The 21,699-nt window shown below is 39.4% G+C and overlaps 1 protein-coding gene and 1 pseudogene across 2 annotated transcripts; one reads left to right on the forward strand and one right to left on the reverse strand.

Annotated features, from left to right (window-relative positions):
- Positions 1 to 18,516: 18,516 nt before the first annotated feature.
- On the reverse strand, positions 18,517 to 20,432 carry LOC119767218 (annotated as a pseudogene).
- A 78-nt stretch (positions 20,433 to 20,510) lies between these two features.
- Positions 20,511 to 21,699, forward strand: LOC119767221. 2 transcript variants are annotated; one of them, XR_005277399.1, is made up of 4 exons: positions 20,511 to 20,865; positions 20,927 to 21,043; positions 21,101 to 21,510; positions 21,547 to 21,695. XR_005277399.1 is itself a non-coding variant. In XM_038255316.1 (3 exons), the coding sequence occupies exons 1-3, from the start codon at positions 20,790 to 20,792 to the stop codon at positions 21,448 to 21,450; spliced, it is 543 nt and encodes a 180-aa protein (XP_038111244.1). In that variant the 5' UTR covers positions 20,511 to 20,789; the 3' UTR covers positions 21,451 to 21,699. The 2 variants fall into 2 exon arrangements, 1 of the variants encoding a protein (XP_038111244.1); XM_038255316.1 differs by having other exon boundaries at positions 21,101 to 21,699.

Raw genomic sequence — 21,699 nt, forward strand, 5'->3', positions numbered from 1 at the left:
AGCCAAATTTTGCGGATTTCACGCTGTCCGCGAAATCGTGAAATTTCACTAACCCTAGTAATTACTCTTAGCTTTAAGAAAAATGTAATTACAAAAGCCGACTCGGTCCTCACCAGGTCCCAGTACCGAAAAGGACCAATAAAATAATTTTATGAAAAAAAACTTTTTTTATGTATTTTGTTTGTTTTCTTTGTCCATTAATTTGTTTTCAAAGGCAAAAAGAGCGAGTTGTGGCGCTATAACCACGGCAAAAAGTGTCCAGGGCATTCGTCGAAATACAATGTCCCATCTCAGAGGGTTCCGGAGTAAAGTGCCTAATAGAAAGTGAGGACAAGGCACTCAAAATGCAATGCCACTCACAGTTGGTCACTCAAAACTTACCAAGCGTTTAAATGGAAGGTGTTCATTTTTTGACAAAACCTATGGAAGAAGACGAGATTGTAAGCACCTTATCTGTAAGATCTTGGAGGTGCTCAATTTTTTGACAGATAATCGCTGGGTTCTCAGTTTCTCGTGTCCCCACTTTCTATTAGGACCGATTCTTCGGCTCCTTTTCAAAAAAATCCCAAGTTTTTTTCAGCGTTTTGGCTTTAGTGGCACAATTAAAGAAGAAACCCTCCAATGTTATTACATATTTGAAAAGATAATTGATTTTCCAACATAGAAATGGCATGCATAATGAACAATATTATACCTGTGCTTCTCCTGAAAAGAAAATGTAGCGTGACGGGACAACATCGTAAAACTAGAATTTTAAAAGGCACACCAAAAAAAATCGACTCAGTTTTGCCAGATTGATTTTTTTAAACTTTTGCTCTTCTACACATTATCACAAATTGAAAAACGAATCTTTTGCTCCTTGAACTGAATGATTTGGTTGAGATTTGAGTTTTTGCCAGCCATTTCTTTTCGTGACGGGACAACGAAAGGAGCAGATTTATGAAAAAAACTCCTCTCCCATTCAATGACTTGCAGACCATATTTGGTCAATATTTTTGGCATTTCAGATAAGAAAACGCATTTAAAGCACATCGCAATTATTAGATCACAATTAAAATGAAATTTTTCATATAAAAAATCACATTGAAAATTGAAAAAAGTGACATTTTGGTGTAGCTTCGCTAAGAATCGGTCTTAGGCACATTAATAAAACCTATGGAAGAAGACGAGATTGTAAGCACCTTATCTGTAAGATCTTGGAGGTGCTCAATTTTTTGACGGATAATCGCTGGGTTCTCAGTTTCTCGTTTCCTCACTTTCTATTAGGCACTTTATTGTGTTGTTGTTCGAAGACTCAGTGTTCAAACTCAACCCAATTCCGAATCATCTCTGCGAAACGGCTTTACGCAGTAGGCCTGGCCGCTTTAACGCTTGTGATGTTTCAATGCATTCCGATGCAATGGTGCACTACAAATGTTAATAAATGATAAGAAGAGTGCTAGGCGTAATCTAACCTAAGGCACTCTCCAGGATCCCTTCGAAAGATTGGCTGCGCTAGGGTCTGATTAGATTAGATAATTTGTTTTCAAAGGCAAAAACTATTGAATAGGCTATGCAGCTTAACGTGTTCTATACACCATTCTTTTCGTATCGTACACTCAAAAACCTACAATCAAACTCTTACATCGAGAAGATAATACAGTTTTGTCTGCATCACAAAAACGCTGGAGGCTGCAGTGCTCTAAAGCTCTAAGCTTTTATGGACAGTACGGTCTCAGCTCAAATTTATTCTGTTTCATAAACAGCCAAAGATAAGAAGTCTGCCAAAGCGATATTTATTCCAAAATGTGTTGTCTGCTATCTTCATTTGTAAATTTGCAAGTGCATGCTACTATAGAGCCAGTGGCTGTCGAAAGAAAATATGGGATAATTTAATGCTGCTGAAAGCAAGAAGCAAGCAATGGTTGGGCACAGTCTGGAGTGCTTTTTGCTGACCTCTGAACATAAATGAACTCAATAATTTCACTATACAGAGTGTTTATTTTTATCTTTGAATAGAAGATGCCAACATTTTCTCCAAAAAAGTGTTAATTTGTTGGATCTTAAGTGTTTCGAAATTATGTAAGTACAGATTTTTGGAAATGTAAAAGTGTTGGATTCGTACTTTAATCAGTTATTTACCCACTTGCTTACAGTTATTTTCATTTCACGTGTACTCAAACTACGGATTTATGCTGGCCATCACCATTGCTGTATATGTAAGGACCATAAATAGATGCTGCGATAAGTAGCAAATAAGGAGTACATTGAGTCCAGCTTAAACGTCCTACATAACAGAAGGCTTAGCATTACGGCTACTGTGGTGCTACTGCGGCCGTTTTGCTGCCAATTTAGCCGTGCATGGGGGAGCCAGCGGATGCACAAGAAAGTCCGTCGATCTTCCTGGAAGGAAACATGAGAGCATGGAGTAAAGGGGATGGCCACAGCATTGTATACTTAAGGGAGGGGGATGGAGGTAAATAGACGGCTTGTCTCGCCCTAAATCTTTCACTCTCAGCCTTGCACTGCACTGTGCAGCGATACATAATTAATTACCCACTTAGGCTTTAATTGGCAGGAATTAAATTTCATTGATATCGTAAATAACTGGATCCAGTACTCGATTTTAGTTTGGGCGATGCTTGTTAAATGACACCGAAAAGTATGGCGCTTGAAAATTCTTAGAGCCAGGTGATCCTAATAGTGACTATTATATCAGTGGATAAACATGTATCATATTTTGCCTACTACCTTTAAATGCTGCAACTGAACTCAAGATGCACATTATAGAGTTTTAACATTTACAGCTGATTTCGTTTAATACTCAATCTCGGTGCTTATCCATCAAATTGATTAAAAAATGTGCAAATAATTTCATTGTGCCAAATTACTCTGTCTTGGTTAAAAAACGATTTGTTATGGAAGCATAATAATTGCTGGCAGCAGGAAACGCTATAATCCTGCTCTAAACATGACATATTTCTAGAAAGCTCGTAGGTGTACGAATTTTCGCGGATTTTAGAGGAGTTTAATGATTTTTAATGATAATTGGGGTTGTTGTAACAATCATATTCTTTTATTCTTATCCTTTTCTTTTTAAATTCCTTGCAAAACAAATTTATCCAATAGAAAACCTAAGAGCTTTCAAAAGCTTGTGAAACCCTGTAAAAATCTGAATCAATAAATTTTCTCCTATAAATACTTAATATAAATATAAATACTTTCTTCTATAAATACTTAAAACGATGTTACTCGTAAAAGTAAACTTGACATTCGTGAACTTTAAAACGTTGAACAATTGTAAAAAAAACATAAAGATTTAGTGCTCCAAGTTACCGTTTATTATAAAAATGTTTAAAAACGTGCAAGTCATAAGCTTCAAATTGAAATTTGTAAACTGTGAATACCAGTCCAGATCACCATATTCACAGAATTAAGTTGAAAGATACCCTCAGGGCCCGAGGAAGACCACCAGAAATCCCGATGCGAGACGCGTTATCCCAACTAGACCTTGATGTTCTCTATCCGATCTATCAGTACCTCTTAGATTTCGAAATATGCATTTAGTTTTTCTTCAGTTAGTTTTCCTTCAGTTAGTATAACTCGCCTTCACACAAAGCCATCGTTTCTGGTTTGCACCGGAAGCAGAGCAAGATCGACCCAGCAGCTGGACACCGAGTTGCGGCTGAGGACAAAAGCAAAGGCCAGCAGTGCCAACCAAGACCCCTACACAATCCCTCTTTCCTTCCCACGCCTTGTCTTTTAACATCGATATAGTTGGTGGTTGACAGAGCAGCGAGTCAGACGTGCGTCCCTCACACACCAAAAAAAGTGCTTAAAAAGTGCAAAAATGCCTCAGGGCAAGAAAAGAGGCGGTCCTCACCAGCAGGATCGGCAGATTTGAAGAAGCTAAAGAATGCCGAAGAGCTACCTGCAAAGCCAGGCAGTTTGAGCAAGGACGCTCAAAAATTGTCTGGAAACCAGTTCGCTACCCTCCCTGTGGACGTGAGCGAGAAGGAAGAATTTGAACGACGGGAAGAGTTGCCACCCATTTTTGTGAAAACATCGTCATCGGATTCGGTGCGAAAGTGGCTGACCGGGTTTATCAAATCTGGTGCTTTACGAGCTTCCATTCGCTTGTGTGCTGATGGACTCAAAATTCTGCTACCTACCAGAAAGGATTACAACTACGTTCGGGATTTCCTGAACAACACCAAAATTGAATACTACAGCCATGATGATCCAGGTAAACGCCCCATGAAACAGGTCCTCCGAGGGCTGTACGACATGGATGTGAATGTGTTGAAAGAAGAGCTCAAATCTCTGAAGTTGAACGTGATTGAAGTCTTCAAGATGACGAGACACAACAAGGACATCAAGTATCGTGATCAACTGTACCTGGTTCATCTCGAGAAAGGATCGACAACGCCGTCTGAGCTGAAAGCAGTTCGGGCAATTTTCAACATCATCGTGTCTTGGGAACGTTATCGTCCAGTGCACCGTGACGTGACGCAATGTTCAAACTGTTTGCAGTTTGGGCATGGTGGAAGGAACTGTTTCATCAAGAGTCGTTGTGCAACCTGTGGAGGGGAGCACAAAACACAAGCTTGTGAAACAATCAACGAGAACATTGAAGCCAAATGCTTCAATTGCGGCGGCGACCATTCGACCAAGAATCGAAGCTGCCCAAAACGTGCTGAGTTTGTGAAAATTCGGCAGCAAGCGACGACGAGGCACCAACCAAATCGTCGCAAAACACCACCAACTTTCACGGACGTGGATTTTCCTGCTTTGGCGTCACCTGGAGCGGGATCTGTTCGAGTGGTTCCAAATCTGCAGCCATTGCCGTTGAATCAGCGGCAAAAAGTTGCAGAGAATACAACACCTTCTGGCTTCAGTCAACAGAGGGAAAACCAACCAGCATCAACGGATGAAGGCAGTAGTGACCTGTTTTCACCACAAGAACTTCTGAACATTTTCATCGAGATGACAACAACACTGCGTGGTTGCAAAACTCGTGCGGAACAAGTAAGAACGCTTGGAGGATTTATCTTGAAATACAGTTCGTAGTTTACTCGTTCTAATGATTTTGAATATTTCAATGAATTTACTGTTTTAGTTTTAAGTTAGGATTAGTTGTTAAAGTATTTTTTTCTTTTTTTTTACCCAAATGTATTCGATTAAATGCAAAAATGTAAAACAATTTGAAATAAATGAATGAATGTGAACAGTAATAATAAAACGAAAAATACAACAAAGATGAAGAGCATTTAGCCATACCACTTAGAATGTAAATGAAATGTAATTATTATAAGAAAGTTCAATAAAGACATATTTAATTTCCAAATTTTTTGGCTTTTAACATCAATTCCTTCCCTACTAACCCCGAGTAGGCCGCGGGTAATCGGCTCCCCTCCCACTAACATTTACACACAAGATCCTCTGTAATTACTCTTAGCTTTTAGAACAATGTAATTACAAAAGCCGACTCGGTCCTAACCAGGTCCCAGAACCGAAAAGGACCAATAAAAATAATTTCATGAAGACTGTGAATACCAATCAGTTTGATCTTTTTATGTCCCAAATTCCACTTTTTTCATTTTTTTGCCTTCCTCACTGAGGTAAGGCTATAATCCTGCTCTAAAAATGAACTTCGTATAAAAACGTCGTAGACCCACCTTCATGTATACATATCGACTCAGAATCGAAAACTGAACAAATGTCTGTGTGTATGTGTGTGTGTATGTGTGTGTGTATGTATGTATGTGACCAACAAACTAGCTCATGTTTCTCGGCACTGGCTGAACCGATTTGACCCGAACTTGTTGCATTCGACTTGGTTTAGGGTCCCATAGATCGAGTTTTATACAGATTGAAGTTTCGATAAGTAGTTCAAAAGTTATGTATAAAAATGTGTTTTCACATATATTTGGATCTCACTTAAATGTATGTAAACGAAGTTCGGATCTGCCATCCGACCCATCGTTGGTTAGGTTATCAAAAGACCTTTTCAACGAGTCCAAAACATTGAAGATCTGGCAACCCTGTCTCGAGATATGGCCACTTAAGTGATATTGATGTACTTTTTTGAAGCCGGATCTCACTTAAATGTTTGTAAACTATGTCCGGATCCACCATCCGACCTATTGTTGGTTAGGTTATCAAAAGACCTTTGCAATGAGTCCAAAACATTGAAGATCTGGCAACCCTGTCTCGAGATATGGCCACTTAAGTGATATTGATGTACTTTTTTGAAGCCAAATCTCAGTTAAATGTATGTAAACTATGTCCGGGTCCATCATCCGACCCATCGTTGGTTAGGTTATCAAAATACCTTTCCAATGAGTCTAAAACATTGAAGATCTGGCAACCCTGTCTCGAGATATGGCCTCTTAAGTGATATTGATGTACTTTTTAGAAGCCGGATCTCACTTAAATGTATGTAAACTATATCCGGATCCACCATCCGACCCATCGTTGGTTAGGTTATCAAAAGACCTTTTCAACGAGTGCAAAACATTGAAGATCTGGCAATCCTGTCTCGAGATATGGCCACTTAAGTGATATTGATGTACTTTTTTGAAGCCAAATCTCACTTAAATGTATGTAAACTATGTCAGGATCCACCATCCGACCCATCGTTGGTTAGGTTATCAAAAGACCTTTCCAACGAGTCCAAAACATTGAAGATTTGGCAACCCTGTCTCGAGATATGGCCACTTAAGTGATATCGATGTACTTTTGGAAGCAAGATCTAAAAAATAGATGAAACTTGTGTACAGCCATTGTTGTGAGGAAGGCTCCAACCACATAGGTGGATTAAGTTAGTTTTTTTATTTTTAATTGTGTTATGGCATGGGGTCAAATCAGCTAAGTGTACGGATTTTTGATAAGCAAGAGTTGGTAGTCCTATCGTGAACAAATGTACGTGTGTCTAAGTGTGTATAGCATAAATGTCACTCTATTTTTTCAGCACTGGCTGGACCGATTTTGACCAAACAGTTCACATTCAACTCTGTTTCTTATCCAATTAATGGCCGAAAATCGCATAAAATATCATCAAACTATACATCGTGAACCCTGTTACGAGATGTGACCACTTAAGTTATATTTATGTAATTGTTTGAATCCGGATCTAACTTATCTGTATTAAAACGATGTCCAGTTCCTTCATCCGATCCATTATAATTATTAATAATTATTGGTGAGATAATCTAAAGATCTTCCGAACGAGTCTAAAAGTGTTATGATCTGGCAACCCTGTCTTAAGTTATGACCATGACCATGTTTATAAAATTATGTATGAAACTATGTCCGGATCCATCATCCAATGCATTGTTGGTTGGTAATCGAAAAACCTTCCTAACCATTCTTTGATTTTGAAGATTTGTGAAGATCTATTTGTAAGTAGAGAGGAAGGCACCAACCGCGTAGGTTGATTAAGTTAGTTTTTCTTCTAGATAAAAAAAAATACATAAGAAATACATTTTGATGCACAAATTGATCACGTAAAAAACGGTCAAATTAAGTTTAGAACATATAATTGATTCTATGATCATTGGATAATCTTTTAGAAGTAACAAATATGTGAAATGTTTAAATCAACTTTTATATTATGTAGTAAACACGCCTTCTTTCCAACACAATCGTTTATCGAAGAAGTACTTTAAGTACTTTAAGCTTTAAATTGAGCTGAGGAAGTCCTTGTCTTTAAAAGGTATGGCCAAAATTGGTTGGTAAAACTATTTGGTTAAAAATCCTCAACACCCCGCTACAGTTTTTTTTGCCAAAAAGACAATTTGTGAGTTGCGTTACTTCATTTCCTCCCATAAAACTTTAACATTCCCAGCAGCCCAGAGATGAGCGAGAAAATTGCCAAAGCATGAAAATAAATTATCTGTAACGATTTGATCCAACCCTGGTGCTGCTGGATTGATGACTACCGATATCGGGTATGTGTTTACGGGAATCTTCTCTCAGCCTCCGAGGCCTTGATTCTTTTTTTTGGTGGGAGCAAAATCGATGATGTCGGTCGGCCGTGGCTCCAATTTTTCAACACCGAAAGACGTTCGGAGCTGAAATTGTGGGCGCGCACATGGCACTCCGGCAAAGGCTTCTCCCAAAGACACAAATAATTTAAATGAAACTCTGTGTAACGAAAACCATCACACCACCTAATGTTCTCAACTCTGCCCAGGGGAAAACCCCCAAGTCCCTTTCCAATGACCGAAATTGGCCCACAGGGACGCACGGAATGGGACGATGCGCCTAATCGAAAGGGTGTAAAGAAGTGAGCTAGTGTGTATGTGGGAGAAGTTCATTTGTTTTTCCGATTGGTTCGCCCCATTCTGTCGATATTTCGCTAAAAATGTCTTTTTGCAGAAGGAAAAAAAAAAGAAAACCGGCAACCCTTTCAATAAATTACTCTCCCTTTCGAAGCTCGGTTGGGTTGGGCAGGATTGTTTTGAAGTTCCGCAGCTATCGTTTTTCACTTGGCTGTAGCATAGATTGAGAGTGGAGAGCAATAATCGTAAATTCCGTTGAAACCAACAATAGAAGAGAGTGGATCTGAGCCATGTCCGATCGACAAAACTGGCAGGGGATTTCTTCTTAGTGTCTTTTCCATCGAAGAGAATGAATGAGATGGTTTTTGTGGAATTATGTCGAGACATCACATGTGCTGCATGATAGATGTTGGACTCGAAATGTGGGAGATGGTTTGAAGTCATAATAGAGTCACTGAACAAAATTAAAACTCTAGAATGTTTGTGATCAAAATTATGTTTTATACTTGAAAAGACATAATAAATCAATTTCCAACACATTAACGACTTATTATAATCAATTTTGAAGATTCGGAAAATTCGGAAAATCTCCAGTAGGCATGATTTTCCACTCCATGTATTTTTTTTATTTTACAAATTTCCTTTCGAATTTTTGGAGCAATTTTTTTTAAGTTGTCGCAAAGTTATGAGCATTAAAATTTTGACATAATTTTGCCTGTTTCGATCCTTTTGTTCGGCTCTTTTACAGTACTTGGATTGTATGCTCGAGTTTTCGTCCAATCGAGCTCATATCCGGGATTTCGTAAAAAATCAAACTTTTTAAAAATGCGGTTAGAGGAAAAGATTTCAAGCAGACCCACATAAGAATGCATGTAAGTTTATGACATGACCCTTTCTTAACAAGATTTTTTGTATGAATTGTTTAAGTCATATTTGCACTCAATCATCGTCAAACATAACCCCATATACAAAAAATACCAAATTCGTAATCGACTTTTCCTGATCATGCTCAGATTTGGTGGAGCTGTTTATACTACAGTGAGTCAAATATTTGTTAGTCCGATACTTGAGTGATGGGACCGCTAAATCAGCTGCGTCTCCGACAATGTATCACATGAGTTTTGAGGGGTTAGTAAGATGGGTATGAGGTCAGGATTCACTGTGGTAGGTGATGCGACCATAAGCAATTTGTTTATCGGTTAAAATTTTAAAAATCTCAGGCAGCCGGCTGCGGAAAGATAGCTATCTAGGGATTTAAATATAGTATTTATTCGACCGCGATTATCCAGAAATTCTCCGTCGGCGTGCCTTCCGATCAACGGTGATGTAGGAAGGGCTTCATTTAATAAAATGATTTTATATCATAAGCCTTAAAACATATTCTACGGCGTGCTTTCCGATCATCGATGACATGGAAAGAACTTAATCCAGCAAAACGGCTTGCTAGTCTAAAAGCAATAGGTACGTTTTAACTTCTCCAAGCAAAACATTCTGACCCAGGATGGTACAGAAATTCTCAGCACGGACTCGTAATCGGGCTGTAGTGGACGAAATTGGATGCTTCAAATTGCTAGAGGTGTGTTTTTTTGTCCTTTATCTGACCACCACAGAATTTCCCCCCGAGGGGTTAAACCGGTTCCGGGACAATCCGGATTGTTTAACGGTATTGTTCCGAAACAGTATTTTTGGTCGAAAAATGTCAATAAAAAGATGAAAATAATGTATATTTTGAACAAATATTGTTGAAACTTGTTCAATAGAGACTCTTACAACATAAAATAGCAATTTTATAAAAAATAGTTGTTTATAACCTAACGTTTTGATAAGTTTTACTTAAAAAAACTAAATTTAAACCAATTTTTAATAAAAATTAACTAAACAAAGTTATCAGGAGTTCAAAGTTGTCAAGAACTGGTTTAAGGTACTAGTATTTGACACTGAAACAACATTTCATAAATGAATTCACTTAAATCGATCAGATTTTGTACTTTCACTAGGGGTACGGACAATTATTTGACCTCTTTTTTTACTTTTTTCAGTAAATTATTTTTGTATTTTTCAAGATATTTTTTTGCAAATCCAATGACAGTGTCTTAAAGAGGACATTCTGCCGCGTCGATTGATGTATAAAACATGACACTTTAGTCGAATTTTATGTACTTTTATATCACAAACATTTTCCGTACGGGGGGGTACGGACAAATATTTGACTCACTGTATTGTAATATGCAAGAATTCAGAATTTGAGCAAAATCGGAAAATCGGTGAAAAGACCTAAATACGTTATAAAGGTAAAAAAACAGCCAAATAAGGGCAAATTGTGAAACTAATTTGCAGATATACGAGCCACTTTGCTTAAAAAATGTCAAAAGATGCCGCATTTCAAGGCATCTAATCATGATTTGCCATTTAGATCATCAATCGGATTCCAGTTATTCTAATTGATCGGAGACAAAACATTCCCCAAAGTGCAACGCTTAATCCGGGTTCTCCAATGATTTCAAGTCCCACATGTGAACCTCTTTTGCAGAGTGTAATCTCATCTCGAGCAACCACCTGCCTTCCTTTCTCTGACTTCTTTCGCTTCGGTGAGTGGTCAAAGCGTGAGTGCGTCATTATTTTCTAATAGAAATGTGACATCCCCCTGGACATTTTATGTGATGAGGGTTCCAGAGTTCTGACCGCAACACCTCTGGGCCAAACCAGAGCAACATCAGAGGAAAAATCTTGTCGCCCGTCATATTTTTTTATTCCACAATGGGATAAGAGAGTGTAACCTTAAGCCAAAAGGACGAATTTCAAAATTCAAAGGTCACGTATTACACACAGAAGCTGGAGTAGAACTGAACTGGGGAGTACAATGAAGCTGGGATGAATAGTAAACAATCTTAATATTATAAGAGCAAGCCACTCCTGCAGGATGAACAGAAACTTTATCATTCTTCTCAGATTGCTGATGGCTGATTTTGGTCGCACACATACTAGGTGGTTGGCTGGACTTGGTGTTTATACTGGATAAAGTGAAGAGGAGTTGGTGATGAGGGAAAGCTTTTCGTCAGTATTCCGTTTTATTATGTTTGATTGGCTTTCATCAAAAGATTGCTTATTGCTTTAGTCGGGCATTCGATGAATTGCTTTTCTTTGCGAAGATGTACTTTAATGTGGTAAGTTTGGTGTCCTATGATTTGTTGAAACGCAATTGCTGGGATTATGTTTAATGTTTTACCTATTTTATTAATTCTTTTAATTATTATTTTATAAGTTTATGACTTGTAATTCTGCTGAGCCTAACCAGCCTCCGGCTGTTAGCTCATTAATAAAGATAAATAAATAATTTGTAATTCTACCAAAAGAAACTGGTTTATGAATTTATTGTATTGTGGTTTTTACGACCAGAAGATTCATTTTTCGTAAATATTTTGAGTGAGGTGGAGCAATATTGTTTTTGTTATATATTTCTGGTTTTAAATCCAGAGACGTAGATCTGTGTAGACCAAAATGTGAAAATTGTAAAAAAAAGATTCTCTATCTAAATTTAGCTTTGTGTGCACAACACATGATTTACAGTCTACTATCTCATGTTATTTAATTTCTCGATTTTATTAAACAATAAGACCTTTTGAAGAAAACCATTCAATGTTTGGACATTTTTGGTTGTAACGATAAAAATATCACAGATTAATTTGAGTCCTTAGTAAGTAACTGAAATTTTCGCCTAACTCTAATACATATTAAACTAAAAATATAAAACTACTGTCATCAGCTTCTGTCATCTTGAAATAAAAACAGTTTTCTTATTGCTGAAAGATTTTATTACAATTTATCATCGAAACATAATCGATTAAAAGTAGATTTGTGTTACAAACATATAAATTCAACATTTATCAGTTCAACATAATGCAAGTACATGACTCATAAATGAAATTACAAACGTTCAAATGATTAAGTTGACATCATCGGTGTTGTGTTGTTGAGAAGCACAATTTATTTTGCTCGTTTTGTTTGTGTTAAAACCGTCCAATATGGTTACGAAATTTTGCGTAATTTATGCCAGTGTAGATAAAAATATTCCTCTTAAATATATATTTACAGTACTATTTGTCTGTGTTTCTAGTCTTGGTTAAGTTGATTCTTATCAGCACTAATCCTTTTGTTCATTATTCTTACGATTTTTGTTGACGTTGTATATTGTGGTTTTACTTTTCCGTACCATTTCTTTCGCTCCTAATCGCTGAAATTCTAGTTTTTTTTTAGTTTGAAGATGGGAAAACTGTTGTAGTCTCTAGTGGTAGCTGTCACGTGTTACCCTCACACACTACGCACTACTGTTCTTCTGCTCTATGTGCTACGGATTCTCGATGAATATATAAAACATGTAAATACTTCCTAAAAGAGAGCTAATTTTCCTTCACATGTTGTTCTTTAATGATTTTTTTTCTTGTAACACAGATATCGGTAGTTTTATTCTTCTTCTTGTAATATGCAGATTTATTGTTTCCATTCGCTTTCGGACACTAAGATTTGTATTGTACACTTTTTGTTTCTCACTTTCACTACAAAATCCTTAATTTGTCTTCATTCGTCACCAAACAAAAACGTTGCGTCACAGAGTGTTGATTGAGAGAGAGAGAGAGAGAGAGTGATTCTTGGAAAGTTTTCCAGTAAGCATTGCGCAAGAAGAATGAGTTGACCCCGTGGCAAGAATAAAGTTTTACAATCGTTTCACTAAAATTGTACGAGCACAGACAAACAGATGTAAACAGTAATTTGATAAGTGAATCATTAAAATAACCCAAATTCTTATATGTGTGCAAAAATTAAGATTTTTCGTTTCATCTCATTTTGTCTGTGGAGAGAAAGGGTGAAATTGGAATGGTTCAAAAGTAGGGTGAGTTGGAATCCGGGCGGGTGGAATAAAAGTGCCCTCTCAAAATAAATGAAAAGCCATTGGAGTTGGTGTTTAATGTTTTGCTACGTTCCACTCGTTTCCTCGGTTCGGCTCATTTTTTTTCTCTCGTTCCTCCAGAAGAGTGTTCTCCTGTGGCCATTGGGCGGTCGGCCCTTCGGGTGATGGGCCGAAATGTTTGTTTGACAAATTCGTTTGAATCACACTCGTAAAAGTGAGAGGCGGAAAACGGCTTTCTCTTACGATCCAATTACAAATTCTGCATTTTTGGGAGGAGCTTGAAGGTTTTTTTTTGTTGGGTTTGCATGGAGAATTCTTTCCCCACTATTGTACTGGGTGATTGCGATTGGTGGGGCAGAGAATTTGAGAGGTCTTTTGGCAAGGGTCAACCAAAAATGTTGAATTTCTGTGGTGCAATGTCGACATTAAACATTTTAAGACGGCTCGTGGAAGTGGTTTCACGATGAAATTGCAGCAATCGGAGAGTTGATGTTTCGAATTAAGTTATCAAGTGCATTTTTAAGGTGGGAAAAATGTTTTTAGTTTTTTTTTCATAATAAGGCATTTTAAGATTTAAGTATGTTTGGAAATTAGTAATTTTGTTTGAAACGATATCCTATTTTTTACTTTTTTCCCAATTTTGTTCGATTATCTGCAAGTTATATCATGAATTAATTTCTTATAAAAACCATATAATTTATTGGATGAAATTTTGATATAAAGATGAACTTCATTTAAATGAGATTGGTTTATTTTTCTGGAGTTTTTTTTTGAAAAGGACCAATAAACCAAATTTTCAGTTTTTGCTTTTTGGGTGTTTTTTAATACCCCTGTCTCAAGGCGGTTTTAAAAACACCCAAAAAGCAAAAACTGAAAATTTGGTTTATTGGACCTTTTCAAAAAAAACTCTAGTTTTCAACTTATAAAATTTGCATGCTTCAATTTGCTGGAACTGCACACTTTCAAATGCAATCAGTTCTGCATCGAGTAATTGAGGGCAAACTTTTCAAAATAATTGTTCCCATCGCAGCTTATATGCCACACAACCTTCAAACAATTTCGCCTCCAAAATGTACTGCTCCTCCTCGCCTTATGCAACGTGATTTCGCCATTCGGCCACAAAAAAACGGGTTGATATTTCCATCGACATTCCTGCCCTCGTCAGCAGCGCCGTCGTTCTCGTCAACATTTTCCCTCCACGGCTAAAGTATTCGAAATATTTTTATTTTATTACTACATCCGAGCACGAGATCCGGGAAAGGCTATAAAAGGCCCCAATTCTGTCGGTTGCCAGCAAATTTTCACATTTACATGACCTCTTCCCTCCCGTCTCCAACCTTCTAACACACTACACATTTCCAAAAAAAAAAACGAGAAATAGACAATAAAATGTTTGTTACATTGTTAGCATTTCCAGTTATGTTTGCTTTCTCCCTGGTCGGCGCAAAACATGTCGCTTTTTAGTCCTGGGGACGTCCCGTTCTCAGTTTTCTGGTACTTGACGATGGCCATCGCACCGCACAGTTAGTGACCCTTGGCCAAACGACTATGGGGTGAACCATGACAGAGTTAGTTTGCTAGTTCCATTCTGCCTCGTTCCACAGATTCCTCTTGATCACATTTAGTGGTGAAATAAAACCGCCAAGCTTGTCACAAATGGTTCCCGTTTGATGCAATTTAATTGTTTGATTTTACATGTGAAATTTAGCGGATCGATTTTCTCACTTCAATTGTATATTGGCTTTAGAAGGCAAATATATATGTTAGCTAAACCACAAAAAATAAACAGGTCATTTTTAATCACATAGAGTTTTTTAAAATTGACAATTTCAATCACTCGTAATTATCATTATTTGCGTTCCATAGAACTTTTTCCATTTCTAATATCTATACTGCAGGATATCAAGATTGAAAAGACTGCACCAGATCACATATCAAATTATTTAGAACCATTCGCACGTACGCACAGCATAAGTGTTCTTTGCCATGTGGCAGGTCGAGCGAGTGCAATCAAACTATTGTTTCATCAAAACACATAGACACTGCTGGATGCTGGATCTGTGTGTCTGCATCGCACACCGATGCAGAATATGTTCGTTTGCATCAAAGACCGCAATAGTGCAATATTGGTGCAACCTGCCCTGCTGGTCTGTCGTCCACTCTTGGAATGTAGTGCCATTGTGTGTAAGTGGAGAGTGCGGTGTGGCAACAACTATGTCCGGCCGCAATTATAAATGCCTGGTCTGTCTGCTCACGTAGGACTTCAGTACACCGGCTGGTCCTTCCGTCACCACAGTTTTGAGGTAGGCTGGACTTTGTGATGGCTGTTGGGCACAACTCTACAATTTAGATAACCTCAAAGTCTCAAGATTTAGATTTGCTCTGCAATTTTCATTTGACTTCTTTTTATGGCTGAAACGTGCCGAGCAATGTGCTTTATTCCTTTGTTCAGATATCAATTCGATAAAAAAAACTTGTTCACTTTTTGCAAAACGTGCTTTCCTACGAAAATATTGTCATGTTCCATAAGAATTTTTTGGACAATTGGCTCGTTAATCTTTTGGAAAAGATATATAGATTAAAGTTCTTCCCTTCATACTTAGTTGATGATTATTATTGATTCGATTATCCAAAGGCCTAAAATGTCACTTCTAATAATCGAATCACGAAAAACTCGCTGACTTATTTTTTATTAAGACCTCTAAAGTACTCTAAAGTGATTTAGAATTTATAAATCCATGGTGATGGTGATGGTGAAATATTAAGGAAATGCATTTGGTTATTTATTAGGTAAAACACCATACAAATTAGTCTAAAATGGTGTGACCTCAACACGAATTTTGAAATAATAATGATACAAAAAAAAATTGTTTTGATCTTGATTCGATTATAATATAGATCCGAAGTCTCATACAAAACTTCAGATAATCGAAACTTTGGATAATCGAGGCTTCGGATAATCGAATCTGGACTGTATACCCTTTTGTTTAGCTTCGGTTCGAGATCAACTGCGCACTAGAAAAAACAAATTCAAATTTCATGCCAAACGCAAAATAAGTATAATCTTAAAGCAAGGATAATCAGACATAAATCGTTTAAAAATGCATTATTCAATAATTCTTCGTGGCGCGGTGGTTAGCGGCTTCAGCTCGGCCGCGGGTTCGGTTCCCGCCTTATCCCCCTGCCCTTCTATCGGATGGGGAAGTAAAGCGTCGGTCCATTTGCGTAAAAGAGGTTTAGGGTGACTCACCACACATAACCTTCGGACGCCTACACAGAAAAAAAAAATCCGGTAAATTTACATCATTTATGATGTACCAAAAGTGCACGTCATTAATGATGCTAATTTACATCAACTTCATTTGAAATTTACGTGTCATCCGATTTAATTCTGTAGAGCAAAAAGCGTTTCGAAAACATGTAAATTTCCGATGAAATCTACGTAAATTTACCAAGGTTCGAAATTTACTCCGTTGAATTTTAAATCCGATGTAAATTTCAAATACTTTTATGGCCAAAATGTAGTATGAAAGATCACTCTTTGTTATCATTTCTAATCAATACAAGCACATGATTCCATTGACATAATGCTTATTATTGACCAGATAATACAAAAAGAATCATTTCAAACTGTAGGCAACCAAAAGCTTGAAAAATAGCATGGGATTTTAAATTCAACGGAGTAAAACAAAATTTCATAAAATGCATGATAAGAATTTAGATTGTGATTTTAACTCTGCGGATTTACTCAGAAATAAAAAATGGCAATACTTACAGTTAGGCAATTTAAACCTCTGAAGATCTCCCTAGCCGAATACTCATCTCGATCTGCTCTATCTTCAGGCTCAAACTGTAGAACTGGTGATAAAGGCGAACACGGACGGCTCGACCGAAACCACCTGCTGCAGGTTAACGTCGCGCAGCAAAATACCTTCAAGTTGTTGCGTCCTGTTGCGTCAATCCAGCGATCGGCCAAATTCAAACCCCTTTAGGCTTTTCTGGATGGGCTGAAGGGATCAACGACGTGGGCGAGCTGTATAAAAAAGTATAAATTTTTACTCCACAATTGTAGCGAATCTATTACCTACGACTTACCAGCTAAGTGTAACTCTTCTGGCCTGCTTCACACAGGTCAGGTCGCAATTGGAAATCGATTTTGAATGGTGAGCATGGAAAGGCACTTTTGTTTGGTTCAGCACGATTGTGATTTTGAAAATCTAACTTTTTGGAATCTTGTCTTCTAGAAGTTGATGGGCTTGTCCATTAAAGCCCTTGAAGACACCATCATGCCTCGTAATCTGATTCTATGACCGCATCTGAGCAAACCTTCAAAAATCAGGAACGTGGACTTTTAGAGAAAAGATTCACTTTTACTCTACAAACAAACATTTCATTTTGACATGTCAATTTGACTTGGTCAAAGCTTTTTAAGGTAAAAAGATGCAAATTTAAAACTTAAATATCAAAATGGCGCAAAAATTTTGTTGCATTTGAAAGAAGATCTAGCAACGCTGAAAAATTCAGGGTGTTTTTCAAACTTGAGATATTTCATTTGAAAAGTCTCTTTCAAGGGGGGACCACAATGAAATTGTCCAAATATATGTTTTTCCATGTACCGCTGAATTGCTCAGAATTCCGTTGTCAAATCGATTTTGGTCATATTTTGGGTTTAAATGATAATTTTACATGGAAACCCAAAATATGACCAAAATCGATTTGTTGACATTTTGGCTCAATTCTGAGGGCAGATTCAGATTCAGCGGGCAAAATTACATGGAAAAACATATATTTGGACAATTTTCGAATTTCGTTAGGGTGGTCCCATATGGTTTTCCTTGAAAATTAGACTTTTCAAATGAAGATATCTCAAGTTTAAAGAAAAACACCCTGAGATTTTTTTCAGCGTTTGTAATGCTAGATCTCTCTTTCAAATGCAACCTAGTGCTTCAAAATTTGGCTTGCGCCATTTTGAGATATTTAAGTTTTAAATTTGCATCTTTTTACCTTAAAATGGCTGTAACTTTTGACCCTTAAGTCCAAATTGACATGTCAAAAATGAAAATGTTTGTTTTGTAGAGCTCTAAAAGTGCTCCGAATATCACTTTTCTCTAAAGTTAACCCTGAATTGCCACGTTCAAAAACTGATTTTGAAGTTTGCTCAGATGCTTTATAAATTTGGTCATAGAAGGCGTAGATTACGAGATAAAATTTTGGTGTCTTCGACAAAGTTGCTTGGATTGGCAAGCCCATCAACTTTCTAGAAGACAAAAAAATTCCCAAAAATATTCCTGAAAAGTTAGGTTTTCAAAATCACCCTAATCGTGAACCACCCTAATTTTGAACCAAACCAAAAGTTGCCTTTTTCCATTTGCAACAACTCTTCTGAAGACACCAAAGCTCCAAAACGTCACCATTTTTCGGAAAATCCATTTTCCACTTAATTTTGCGATCTGGACCACTGTGCACCAGTGATTTCCGGATGATGTTTCGCTGTGACGACGGCGTCTAGTGTCCTCGCTTCTACGAGTAATCGGCCACGCCGTTCTTATTCTTCTCCTGGCAACGACTGGTGCCCCTGGATTGAGTTAGCGCACACTTTTAGCGAGCCGATACGGACACCTACCAGACATTGATGATGTTGTTGATGTAGCCGGCGTCAAGGTCCGTCGGTGGACAAGGCCAGCGACAGGCACTGCGGCGGGTTGGCCTTCGACGGCTTCAGCTCCTCGAGCATGGTCTTGCAAGCAAGAATCCAGATCTTGATCGACGAGACGTAGGCGACGCACAGACTGTATTGGTCCGGCGAGAATCAGATCGCGTTGATGCTCCAGCGTGTGCAGATGCTTGCCCTCGTTCAGACCCCAAAGGAACGCCTTGCAATCCTTACCGCCGGACGTGTGCAGGAAACCGTCGGGCGACACGGACACCGAGTTGAGGTAGCCACAGCCCAGATGGTCAATCTTCAGCATTCAATTGGCCAGATTCCATACCTACGGTGCGATCCCAAAAGGCGGTCACGATGATCGGGTTGGAGTGGTCCGGCGAGAAGCGCACACAGAACAACCAGTCCAAGTGACCGTCCTCCTGGTGCTACTTGCACTCGGCGAGCGTGTTCCACAGCTTGATGGTCTTGTCGCGCGAGCCGGATACGATCTGACGGTTGTCCACGGAAAACGCAAACGACAGGACGTTCTTGGTATGATCTTCGAAGCGGCGGATCGACTTGCCGGCGGCCAAGTCCCACAGACGGAGGGTCTTGTCTCAGGAGAAGGACAGGGCGTAGTTACCGTCCGAGGACAACACGACGCCGCTGCTGAAGTGCAAGTGGCCGTACAGGCGCTTCTGCGGGATGCCGTAGCTGGCGTCGTCCTAGGTCAGCTTCCACACGATCAGGGTCACGTCGCGCGACGAGGACAGGATCATGTCCGGGTACTTTGGGTTGGTCGCGATCAAGGTGACCCAGCCGGAGAGCTGGCAGCGGAGCAGCAGCGTCTCTATCATTGTTTATTAGAGCACTTCACATTTTTTCCAAAGGATGCGTGCCCGCACTGTCCTACGATTCGCGGAGAAAAGCACTTTCGTTCTCCACGGCAAGGTTCGTGAAATGCTAGCTGAAAAAAAGCGAATAATAATTATTGTGAATTATCACAAAAATAAAACCAAACAAACTTGCATATAAAAAAAATTAGTCACAGCAGGCGGAAATGATGGCGCAACAACAAAAACAATTTTTTTTCTGGGTCATGGTGGTGACAGTTCGCGCAGAAAAATGTCAATTAACCGCGACTGAAAATGCTTTTTACGATTGCAAAATTGGATTGTGTAAATAAAATCTGTATGATTAGACGAAAAATCTGCATTGAGTTTTCAGTACCATTTTAAGAGCTATAGTCCACAAACAAGGCAAAACTATTTGTTAAGGACGTCGTTATGACCATCATCAGGGGTGACATTAGGTCTGGGGGTGAGATTGGGTCATACAAAAATGAGGAAATTTGTATGACCCAATCTCACCCCTCGGACCCAATGTCATCCCTGATAACGGGTCGGGTCCCGGGACGCCTGATTTTTTTAGGGATTGTGTAATGTTTAGTCTAAGTCTGCATAATTTTGTGAAAAGTCTGCAAGTAAATCGGTGCAATCACCCCTCGGTCGCTTGAAAAATGTTTGTATCGCGCAAATTTGCCCCGAGCTGATGTCAACTTGGTCGCACCGGGAAACGTCATCACCTGTCATCACCACAGACGAGGCAAGCCTGCGAGAGCGAGAGAAAAAGAGAGCGCGACGGAGAAATTTCGCGTCCACGACGGCTACAGCAAACCACAAGCGAGCAGGAGAGGGTAGTCTGATTTGGCCCGGCGTGAAGGGTGCACTTCGTCGTGCCGACGTGCACAAGGTGGCCGTTAAAAACGTGTCGATCGTTTGATCAGTGATTCGCGTCACCGACGGAAAAGCGAAAGTGGCGGGTGCATGGTCGGCAAGGTTCCTCGTCACGACGACGGCCGAACCCTTTCGCCAGCTGGACGTCCGAGCAAAATCCGGGCAAGTGATAGTTCTGGTTAGAGAGGCCGGAACGTGACGGATCGGACGCGGGATTTGCCGCGGAACACCCCGCCCCCATGGGCCGGGACACGCGAAACACCCCGAACGGGAAGCGACGACGAATTTGGCCAGAAGGGAGCCAGGAATCAGCGGGTAAGACTAAACAACAAGATGGCGTCGTGCGAAAAAACTAAAACTTATCCTCAAAGCACAGAAACGATCAAATCGCACGATCGGAGAAGGCGACGAAATAAGGGACCACACCGCGCAGCAGGACAAGCCCGAGCAGAACACATCCACAAATCAGCCATCAAAAGACCCTCCCTTGAAGGTAAGAAGAAGAAAAAGGCTTGGAGTGTGGCAAGTGATTAAACCGGTTGAATTTCAGGGACTTATTGTGAAAATTTCGAATCCGCTCTTGGCTCATCGAAGCTCGTCCTCCGCAAGGTTCTGGAGCTGGATTCTGCACGTCAAGGCTGGTGGGGATCGGCCATTCAGAACATCGGCGCGAGAGTCATCACAAGCGCTCGGAGTTGTATCGCGTGGCATTCAGGGAACGATTCGGACTGGAACCTCAATCCGGCCCAACCTGCCAGAGCCATCAAAGGCTGCCGGCTGCCGCGTGGCACGTACGGAGATCGTGGGAACCTGGTCGCCGGCGGAGAAAGAATAAGAGGACGTGGAAGCAGCCGCAGAGCGGCGCACGTGGAGGATGCTGTAGCGGGCGAGCGTGAGTAGCGAAGGAGCGAGGGGTGAGAGGAAGAAAAGCTCAAAGAACAGCGCTTAGAAAAGCGCAAGGAAGAGCGCTAAGAAGAGCGGAAAGAAGAGCGCAGAGAAGAGCGCAACAAGAAGAAGAGGAGTTGTGGGTAGAAATTTTGGGATTTAATAGATGTTCTTGCTCAAGATAACGCCATTTTACTTCGCCAGAGAGATCAGAGTTGGACCGAAAGATTTCTTTATTACAATTGTTTGGATATATAAAACTAG

The sequence above is a fragment of the Culex quinquefasciatus genome, chromosome 1, assembly GCF_015732765.1.
Source record: "Culex quinquefasciatus strain JHB chromosome 1, VPISU_Cqui_1.0_pri_paternal, whole genome shotgun sequence".
NCBI classification, from domain to species: domain Eukaryota; kingdom Metazoa; phylum Arthropoda; class Insecta; order Diptera; family Culicidae; genus Culex; species Culex quinquefasciatus.

Excerpts from the sequence above, each read along its gene's own strand:
- LOC119767221 (XM_038255316.1), top strand. The coding sequence starts at position 20,790 with ATGGGCCGGGACACGCGAAACACCCCGAACGGGAAGCGACGACGAATT. Across the intron at positions 20,866-20,926 it reads AGGGAGCCAGGAATCAGCGG|AAACGATCAAATCGCACGAT; the intron begins GTAAGACTAAAC and ends CTCAAAGCACAG. Across the intron at positions 21,044-21,100 it reads CAAAAGACCCTCCCTTGAAG|GGACTTATTGTGAAAATTTC; the intron begins GTAAGAAGAAGA and ends GTTGAATTTCAG.